The sequence below is a fragment of the Sphaerodactylus townsendi genome, linkage group LG11 (assembly GCF_021028975.2).
Source record: "Sphaerodactylus townsendi isolate TG3544 linkage group LG11, MPM_Stown_v2.3, whole genome shotgun sequence".
NCBI classification, from domain to species: domain Eukaryota; kingdom Metazoa; phylum Chordata; class Lepidosauria; order Squamata; family Sphaerodactylidae; genus Sphaerodactylus; species Sphaerodactylus townsendi.
The window spans coordinates 63,019,557-63,029,968 of record NC_059435.1 but is presented as its reverse complement, the minus strand read 5'-3'; the positions used below and the strand labels follow the sequence as shown (position 1 = coordinate 63,029,968).

At 44.6% G+C, this 10,412-nt stretch overlaps 1 protein-coding gene across 1 annotated transcript; it reads right to left on the bottom strand.

The window, feature by feature from the left end:
- Positions 1 to 4,386: 4,386 nt before the first annotated feature.
- On the bottom strand, positions 4,387 to 9,686 carry LOC125440637. The gene is made up of 4 exons (XM_048510495.1): positions 9,549 to 9,686; positions 6,880 to 7,900; positions 5,607 to 6,686; positions 4,387 to 4,925 (listed from the first exon to the last, which is right to left on the bottom strand). The coding sequence occupies exons 1-4, from the start codon at positions 9,684 to 9,686 to the stop codon at positions 4,387 to 4,389; spliced, it is 2,778 nt and encodes a 925-aa protein (XP_048366452.1).
- Between the last annotated feature and the right edge of the window lie 726 nt (positions 9,687 to 10,412).

The following is a 10,412-nucleotide window of genomic DNA, read 5'->3' as shown; positions in this document are numbered from 1 at the left end:
CTTCAAAGACTCCTGAAGCACAACGCAGAAGATTCCACACACTGCCCTTTTTGAGGTTGTAAGAGAACAAAAGTTGGTTGCAGATGAATCTACACAACTGCCTCCAAGCTATAAACTGTGTGCCTCATTAGACAAGCAGAAAGCTGATAGTATATTTGGTGTTTAAATAAACTCACCTTCATTACAAGAAAAAAAATGTACATTTTTTCTATATATACATATATGGAGGGCCAAATTTATTTATTTAACAAATTTACCTTTCCTCAGCTTGATTATTAGCAGTAAAAACAAATAAAGCAGCAACTTAAATTGGATTCTAGCTCCGTTTACTTTTCCTTAATTTCCAAAATAGTGGAAAGAAACATGCAGGGGAAAATGCCAATGTCTATGAAGATTTTCTTTTCACTCAGTCCTTAAAAAAACTCCAGTAAGAGAGAAACATATGGAAATGGGTCACAGGAAGCACACATCAGATAAACACAGGAAGTAATTATTCAGCAGGAAAGGTTGCAGGAAATCAGTTGTTTTTCTTTCTTCCCTGGTGTTCTTTTCAGTCTTAGGACATCAGCCGTGATGAAGGAAATAGGTTTGTAATTGCAGGGCCATTATTTATATAGTGTTAACACCAAGTGTCACTCATGCGGTCTTGACATTGTCTAAGTAATCAAATATTCCATGAATTTGGTGGTACTCTATTTTCCAAAGGTATTCAAAATACAAAATCTCCCTTCTAATGAAGAAGAAAAAAACCAGACCTGGTAAGATGTCCATGGGTTATTTCAAAATATACAGAGATAAGAACAATCTGCATTCTAAACATTTTACAAAGTGAAAAATAAGGGGAAAGGTGACAATGAAATTGCCAAAGAGCAAAGCATGAACTGGCACATTGCAGATACCAGCTGCAGATATTTCAAAGGAAGCTGAAGAAAATACAGTTACAGATGCCAGCCTCCAAATAGGACCCTCTGGAATTACAGCTCAACTCCAGACTCCACAGATCAGTTCCCCATGGAGAAAATGAGTGCTTTGGAGTTTGGCCTCTATGGCACTCTACCCAGTGGTGGGATCCAAAAATTTTAGTAACAGGTTCCCATGGTAGTGGGATTCAAACAGTGGCGTAGCGCTAATGGGACTGGGTGGGGCACGACGGGGGCGTGGCTGGGCATTCCAGGGGCGGGGCATTAATAATTTCTCTGTTACTGTAAAAAACTCTTACTGTAAAAAAAAAGTTCCTAATTTCCAGCTGGTATCTTTCTGTCCATAATTTAAACTCATAGCAAGTCCTATTGTTACTACTGAGTAATGATAAAATAATAAAGCTCAAAAAAGCTTGAGTCAAAATGAAATAAAGTTTTTTCTTACTTTATTTAGCCAACTGGGGCAAAAAGGCAAGATCAGGGGAGCAACCCAAAATGGCAGTGCGTTCTTACTTTTATAGTATTAATGACGAGTTACATTAAAATGGCGACAAATAATACACCCACAGTACCTTCATCATCAATCAATCATACAAAAAGGTGGAGATTTTCCCAGTTCCCACAGCCTTTTGGGCTTGTCCAACATCCTTATTGGAAGATGTCAGCATTACACTCCTTGATGTTACATGAACCAAAGACCCTTGTTCTCCTTATCATGTATGTTTCAAGTTGCCCTGTTTCTCACACAAAGAGTTTAAACATTCTCACAGGCCTTATTGTTTCAGGAAAAGGGCAACCTTTAAAGTATCTTTTGGATACTGCAGGATCTCAGAATTCAGTGTTGTTGGCACTTTTGTATGACTTTGAACCAAGGGGCACCTTTTGGGGTTATCTAGCTGAGTTAGCATTATTAGTGAGAGAATAGGTTTATGGAAAGAATAGGTTTTAAGGCTTGCATGATTTCCTTTGGTTAGCAGCTTCTGTGGTTGCCATCTCTCCATTATAAGAAAAAATAATGAGGGAAAAGAAAAGTTTGTCTTTCCTTTTATGAATCCAAAATCCTTTTTCCTTCATATTTTTTCTTTGCTCACACTGTCTTTTTAACTTACTCACACCTTCTTTTAACTTACTGTTTCTTTCTTCTTCTTCTGCGCTCACAGAATCCTCTTTCAAATGCACCCTGAAAACTTGGAAGGGTGCGTTAAAGCAGACTAGTGAGAACTGGAGGCGCAGAAGAACTTGTGGTAGAGGTGACTACACGTAGGGGAATACCTGATGGGCGCCTTGCCCGTCTTCTCCATTTTGCAAGTGAAGACGTGCAAAAGAGGAAAAAAGGAATGCAGTGTATGCAACAGCAAACAAAGAGTCCTAGCCCGGCAATCAGAATACATATGCCCACTATATTGCGCACCCAACCGAGGCCAGGAAGCCATCCAAAAACATGGTCCCAAGGATCAGTGTTCGCAACATGGGCTAGGGGATGAACTGCATGTCTTAATTGGGTAATATCAGTAGTAATGTTTCCTGACATGTCAACATACAAACAGCAGCGTTCACCCAGCATAGCGCAAGTTCCCCCTTGTTGTGCAGTAAGGAGATCCAATAATCTTCTGTTCTGCAAAACAATGTCAGCCAAAGAGTGTAACTCTGTTTGTATTCCTGACACGGCATGAGCAGTATACTGAAACCCATCTTCTACTATGGCAGACAAATTCTTAACTGCCTTTTCAATCTGTGCAACACCATAGAAGGGGATTAATGCTCGAAGAAAAGTTCCCCACCAGGGGTGGGTCTCTCCTATGAGAGGATTCACAATTGTTGTTCGAGTAGGGGTTATAACAGCCCTAGGTAGCTCTAATTCTCCCAAATTCAAAACCTGATGATAAGAAATTGTCTTTCGTTTTTCCAACTCCAGAACGGCAGTACCAAATGAACATAACCCTTTCCACTCTACATGTATAACCTTTCGTCCAGCATTTCCACAAATAAAATACAATCCTTTTTCAGACAATAGTATAGAGCGTTCAGAAGCAGGTACAGCATTCCCTAATATTCTACAAAATTCAGCATAATTTCTAGGCATGGTTTTCTCATAAGTACAGACATACATAAAAGCCATCCAGGTCAGAATAGAATTCTGTGTTCCTTCCCAAGTAACAGTAGCATTAGCATTGTTTCTCTTATGTAACTTATAAAGGTGGCAATACACATCCAGGGGCTTTGTGGACAAATATAGAGTAGTTTGAGTGTCTGTGAGTTGCAGGAAACCCTGTGAAACACCATCAGGTCGGGTCATATAAACCACCTCTCCTTTTTCTGGCGACCATTCAAATTGCTCAAAAGAAACTATGGAACCACAATGACTAGGATTTATGGAACCATAGTCTCTTGTACCTTTGATCTTTCTTATGCATAAAGGGAAATATCGAGCATGCTCTGTACGGACCGAGGTGGTATATAATTCCCTCCCAGGTGAACCAAGAAATCAGATCCAATTTCCACCCCATTGTGAAACAATTTAATCCATTCAAATTGAGTTGGGATATTAAAGGCACACTGAGAGTTATCATAACGTTCCCCCACCCCATCGGTAAAATCAAACCACCATGCTAAAGCCTTTGGAATATGGGTATAATGGGACCAGGCACCAGTATAGGCCACTTGTGTCTTATAACACAGCCAACAATCAGACAAGTTTCCTAAACTGGCCACATACTGCAAAGGTGGGCGGAGTGGATGGTCAGGAATGGCTACTGTCGCACAGTAGAGACTCAGGGAGATTATGAACGAATAGGGGGACATTTTGGCCCTAGGGAATAAACCTGACAGTCACAAACTGTTAGTTTAGGGAGAGTCGTCTTAAAGTAATCTCGGAAATTGCATACAGGATGACAAACAAAGTTATCACATGAAGTCATACATGTATATACCAGGTAATCAATAGTCAACTGCTTCGCTTTGTTAGCCCTGACAAGAAGGCGGAAGCTCGTGGAGGGACCCTAATGTGTATGCAGCCACCCTTGGAAAGACTAAAGGAAAAACAACTGTCACCCCTTCAGGATCACGTGAGCTGGGGTAAATGGAAGAAAAATAATGGGGGCACGATACAAACGAGGGAGCGGGTCTTTGAGTGACCCAAGCTCCTGACCACTGCACAGAAGGAGGAGGCAATGTATAATATGGACCAGGAATATACAAGGCGTCCTGTTGATTAAACCTAGAAGTCATGTGATCTGACATATGACAATACAAGGTTTTTAACACAGTTCTATTTTAAGTCCCAAAACCACACTCAGCCTCGCAAGTCTTCAGAGGATGTCTTGATTGTAGTTCTCAATTGCAAAATGTGTATAAGTCTATAGTCTATGATGTCAAACGGGGCCCAGGTTCTTTAAAGGGAAAACCTGGGGTCTCTTACCGCCAATAAAGTCAGTCAGAGTCCGAACCGGTGGAACCATCAGTCCCTTCACAGGCAGAAAGAACAACAAGTTGCAGAATCAGAAGGCACAACAGGTCCAACAGGAACAACGGATTCCGGGCAACTGGACTGGTGGCGTCGAAAACGCAAATGCAAATTAGGACCAAGCTCTGAACTCCATACTTCTGGTCTTCCCACTGCTTTTTCTCGGGCTTGTGTTACAGGAGGAGGTGCGGCTTGCTTCAAACGTGAAAAATGCACCCAGGCTTTTACTCCCTGCACCTTGGCCGAGGAATAGGTGGTCAGCAGGATCTGGTATGGACCTTTCCAGACTGGAGTCAGAGGCTCCTTTTTCCAGGACTTCAGGAACACCCAATCGCCTGGTTCAAAAGGATGCAGCGGGGCAGTAAGTCCGGCTGGCCGTATCTCGAGAAGATCTCGGTGTAATTGCGAGACTGAGTTGGCTAAACGAGACAGATATTGGACAGTTAGTACATCTCCCACAATCCCTGTATCAAAGGTATCTGGTTTTGAAAGGGGATAGGGTCTGCCAAACAGGACCTCAAAGGGGCTAATCTTTAGGGGTCCTGTGGGAGTTGTACGTATGCGCAAAAGAGCTAGGGGCAAGGCCTCAGGCCATTTTAGGGAGGTCTCCTTCAAAATCTTGGTCAGAGCCACCTTAAGGCTCCGATGTAAGCGTTCGACCATCCCTGAAGATTGAGGGCGCCATGCACTATGCAATTTCCATGGGATTCCCAGAGCCTTACTGACATTTTGCACAATCTGGGCAGTAAATGATGGGCCATTGTCTGACGTTACCCCCTCCCATGGAAAACCGAAAAAGGGGATTATAGGTCCCTGTGAAGCAGTACCTCCAACCAATTTCTTTCAGCTTTGTTCGGTTCTGCAAGGGTAAGGGCAAGGCCATCCTAGACATTGTGTCATTAAAAAAAAACAAGCTAGTACCTGTATCCCAATGGATCGTGAGGTATTTCAGTGCGAAGTCACATTAAGCAATAAGACCTCTGGGTGTGTTCCCTCAAAAAATAGGACTCCAGAAACGTAGTGGTCTGGTTTTGCAGCTGTTGGCATTTTGGTCCTTTGGCATATGACACAATTTTTAACGATGGCTTCTGCATGCGTCCGGACCTGGGAGCCCACAAAATAGGAATCAAACCAATTAGTGAGTCCCCGTCCGCCCACATGAGTGCCATTATGCAATGTTTTCAAAATTGGAAATACCAATCCACTAGGGACTAAGATCTTACCTTGAGGAGTTTCCCACCAACCATTAGAATTCTTATACAATCCCTCCTTTTCAGCAAAAGTATTTTCCTGGGCAGTATATATGGGGTCCAAGTCATGTATAATAGGAATGAGAGGGCAAATCATATCAAAACCCTCTTTCATTTTCATAATTGGTTCTCCCCATTCATTAACTAAGTACCCATATACATTGGAATTATAACATTCCCATGGTTCCTGATTTTCATGAAGCTCCCAATGATCAGGATGATATAGAACAGGTATCCGTGTTCTGGCCACCAAGCGGGCGGCCACGTCTGCCCGTCTGTTTCCCTTGGCTATCAAAGAGTCTCCTGCTGCATGTCCTTTGCAGTGAATCACTGCCACCTGCTGGGGTAAATGGACAGCTGCAAGGATCTGTAATATAAGGGAAGCATGTTTTATTTGATCACCTGCTGCCGTTAGAAGACCTCGCTGGTGCCAGAGTTCTGCATATGCGTGAACCACACCAAAGGCATACCGAGAATCGGTATAGATGTTTACGCTTAATTCATGAGCAATATGCAGAGCCCTGAGCAAGGCCATTAGTTCAGCTGCCTGTGCAGACATTTGACTAGGGAGGGGGAGAGCCTCTAAAGTAGTGGTTTGGGTGACTACTGCACATCCTGTCATCCGTTTACCCTCTATCATTTGACTACTCCCATCCGTCCAAACCTCCAGTTGAGGATTTTCTAAGGGCATGTCTTGAAGATCAGCCCTGGCAGCATAGGTAATGTCCATTGTAACAATACAGTCATGTTCCAATGGACCATCATCAGTTGGCAGCAAAGTAGCTGGATTTAGCCTATTTGAAGTGGCACACTTTACCCCAGGGCTGTCTATTAAAATGGACTGATACTTGGACATTCTCTGCTGTGTAAGCCAAAGGGATCCCTTCTGTTCCAATACAGGTAAAACAGCATGTGGAACAAAGACGGTCATCTTCCCTCCCAGGGTGAATTTCAAGGCATCTTCCACAAGGAGGCACGCCGCCGCCACTGCTCGGAGGCAGGCAGGCCAACCCCGTGCTACTAAATCCAGCTGCTTTGACAACAGGGCTAATACTGTGTGTCAGCAACTCCTGGGTTAAGACCCTTTGCTAAGTGCTTTTCATCTTGCTCGTGGTACAAAAAAGGAAAAATTCTTACGAAAGCATCAGGAAGTTTTCTCCTAATGCTACTGACTAGAGTTACTATTTGACAGCTTGGAAAGCTGCTATTGTTGATTGCTCCCATTCTAAAACAGTTAGCTCAGGACCTGTCAGCATTTCATAGAGGGGCTTAGTCATGGCAGCATAACCAGGAATCCAATTCCTAGTATATCCTGCCATGCCCAAGAATTTTCTCAGTTCTTTCCGTGTATCAGGCAAATTTATTTTGGCTATTGCTTCTTTCCGGTCACTTGTGAGGGATCTTGTTCCCTTTTTCAATAAGCAGCCAAGATAAATCACTTCTTGTTGGGCAATTTGTGCTTTTGAACGGGAAACCCGAAAACCTTCATCTGCTAAGAAATTAAGTAAGGCAACAGTAGCAGCAAGACAAACCTCTTCAGTGTCAGCAGACAGAAGTAAATCGTCAACATATTGTAGCAGATGCACTCCGTCTGGTGGAGTCCAATCACGCAGGCGACGTTCAAGAGCAGTCCCAAACAAGGTGGGGCTGTTCTTGAACCCTTGTGGTAAGGAGCACCAGTGAATCTGAATTTTACGATTATCTGGAAAGGTCCATTCAAAAGCAAAAATGTATCGACATTCCGGGGCCAAAGCCACTGAAAAGAATGCATCCTTCAGGTCAAGGCAAGAAAAGTAGGCATGGGAGGAGGGGAGCAAAGTGAGCAATGTGTAATAATTGGGGACAACAGGATGCAAGTCCTCCGTTACCTCATTAACCTTCCTGAGGTCATGGACCATTCTATAGGTACCATCTTTCTTAGGCACCCCAATTATTGGTGTACTGAAAGCAGATTCACATTCCTCCAATATTCCCAAGCGCAAGAGGCGATCAATCACGGGTTGTAATCCCAATCTTACCTTATGAGCCAAGGAATACTGCTGCTGACGAATAGGAATAGCATTTGGTTTCAATTTCACCAAAACTGGAGGGACATTGGGTGCATGGACAATGTTGTCAGTATCCCAGACTATTGGTTTTATTTGTGCCAATACTGACCCCGGTATTGCGGCTGGGGTTGGGGATGGACACAAAGAAAACAGACCTTCAATTTCAGGAGGTAAGGAAAGAACACAAGATCCATCCCGGAAGGTGATAGACGCATTTAGCTTTGAAAGAAGATCCCGTCCCAAAAGAGAGATAGGGCAATCTTCCAAAGTTAAAATGAGGTTAATGAAACAGGGCTCCATGTAATCTGTCGTGAGTAATGCATCAGGTGCTGCTCAGAGATTAACTGCCCCTCACTCCCCACCCACCCGCACCAATTCTTGACCCTCAGGAATGGGCAGCCTCCTATTAAGTACTGAGTAAGTAGCTCCAGTATCTATCAACATTGGAATTTCCTGGCCCGCAATATGAACCGGAATGACAGGCTCCTCCGCATTCAGGGAAAGAGAAGTGACTGGGGCCAAAAAAGAGTCACCGAACCCGTCCCGGCCCCCTCAGTATCTAATGGGGGGGTAAAATGGAGGAGCCTGTGGGGAGAGAGTGTCATGAGCAGCATCCCGGGTTAAGGCTTCGGCTGGGCCCCACCTCGGTGGGTGTATTGTCAGGGTTGCCTCCCTCTGGGAGCCCACACACCCATGCTCCCAAGGAGTTTCCAAAGTATCCCTAGTAATTCCATTTCTCTGCTCTGGTATATACTGTGGCTGTGTAAAAGGCAAAGTTGATATGAGCGGGAAAAGATCCCCTCAAGCAAGAGGGAGGGACTGCATAGGAACAATTTTTTCTCCAGTGGCCGGGACGAAAACAGAGCGAACACCTATCTCTTGGCACTCCCGGGGGGTTGGGAGCCCGCGGGAGTGCCAGAGGATCAGAGCAGAAAGCAGGAGCCGAGGAGGGAGTCCAGGAGGCGGGGCTCGGCTGGCGCCCCTGTTTGCCTCTTGAGCCAAACGGCTCCCAAAAGTGCCTGATTGGAAGCAAGCAGCTCTAAATGACGAGCCTCTGTTGCCCTGCGATCTGTCTGCCTCTCCATTTGCTTTTCCCTTGCCAGTACAGAATCTCGTTCATGGAAGACCCTAGTGGCAATTGCAAGGAGTTCGCCTGGGTCCTTATGGACAACATTTTCAACGGGATTTAGTTTTCAATATCTGGAGCAACAGCCCCCCAAGGAAAATGCCCATTAAGGTAGACCTGGAAACATCCTTAATTATTGACTAAGCTTTTAGTATATATTTTATAAATCTGCCTGATACGATCCTGGAAGGAAGAGGGGGATTCATCCTTTCCCTGAATTAAAGAAATGTGAAGCGTATAAATCATTTCGGGTTTGGAATCCCATTCTCAAACTCCACAGGATAGCTTCTATATGCCAAATGGTTACGCTCCTCTGTAGAATTATGATTCCATTGAGAGGGATCAGTAGGCTGGCAGGAACTGCATCTAAAGTGCGGCCAGAGAAAGCTCTGTTTTGAACATCTATTACGTTTGGGCAGCTGGCAGCTCTTAAAACCAAGGATCGCCTCTGTAGAAAGAACATCTAGCGCAATTATGAATATCAGCATAGGAAGGAACACGCGAGGCAAAAATTGATTGCACTAATCTATGCATTTTAAGAGGTCTGCAGAGTAACCCCCATGCTGATTTCTCCAATTGTATAGGATCGCTGAAGTGAAATGGAACGCGGATATAATAGTGGCCACAAACAACCCCCCCGGTATCATTTGAGTAACGCAGAGGAAAGATTCTGCTATCTTTGAATAAAACCAAGTGTGGCTTTGCTCTCTTACTGCCCGTGGGTTCAGTAAGTTAGCAGACGGGAGCAGGCTGCTCAGGCTTTTTCCTCCGGCTGGCCTGTCGGAAATTGAATTCGACAGCATTCTCCCTTTCTACATCTCCTCCCAGCTCACTAGATGAATCGCCGGGAAAGGAGGAAGAGGAGCTCTGTCTGGCCATTTCGCTCTCTCCCTCCCTTTCTTTTTTGCAAAGTCGTGGAAGGTCCTGCCTCGTCCAAAAATTCAGACTGCGCATGAGTTCCACTTGGGGCTGTGGCTTGTGCAGTTAAAGGCGAAGAGCCAGCCCCGGATGATGGAGGGGTGGGGAGGGCCATCGCAGGATGGCATGGAAAGGGCTGGAGAAGTTCCTCCGGTGAAGGTGGGAGCAAACCCCTCCCAAGTCTCCGGGTTGATCAGTCCGGCCTGAATAGCGGCTCTGGGACGTGAGCACCGCCAGTGGGAACTCCCCGGGGAAAAGAGGTTGGACTCAAACTAATTTCCATAAAAGTGCCTTTTAGCAAAAGGGCTTCCTTTTCTTTCCCTGTTGCTAAAAGGACCTGATACAGAGACTGGATAGTAAACAAGTCAAAGGAGCCCTCTATGTATTAACTGTTGCTCCGCCTAAGCCGGTATAAAGAGTCCAATCTTTCTCAAAGACGCTTCAACTGGTTCTAGACTGTTTAATGTAGGCTAACGCCTCCAATTATAAAATACAGGACAAAGCTGAGTTCTTAGACTCTAATCCAGCACCCTCCCTCCTTCTGGTCTTTGAAAACCAAACCATGGCAAGGATGAACTGGTACAGCTCTTACAGTCCTTCTTTACTTGTAAGTTTGACAAGAAAAATCCCACCCCAAATGTCTGAAACTGATAGTTCTGCTTTTAGGTGATTTTTCTCAACTTCTAG

Coding starts and splice junctions, on each gene's coding strand:
- LOC125440637 (XM_048510495.1), bottom strand. CDS start 9,686: ATGGCCAGACAGAGCTCCTCTTCCTCCTTTCCCGGCGATTCATCTAGT. Junction 7,901..9,548: donor AGCCTGAGCAGCCTGCTCCC/GTCTGCTAACTT, acceptor CTTCTTTCAAAG/CTAAATGCGTCTATCACCTT. Junction 6,687..6,879: donor CCTCTATGAAATGCTGACAG/GTCCTGAGCTAA, acceptor GCTGACACACAG/TATTAGCCCTGTTGTCAAAG.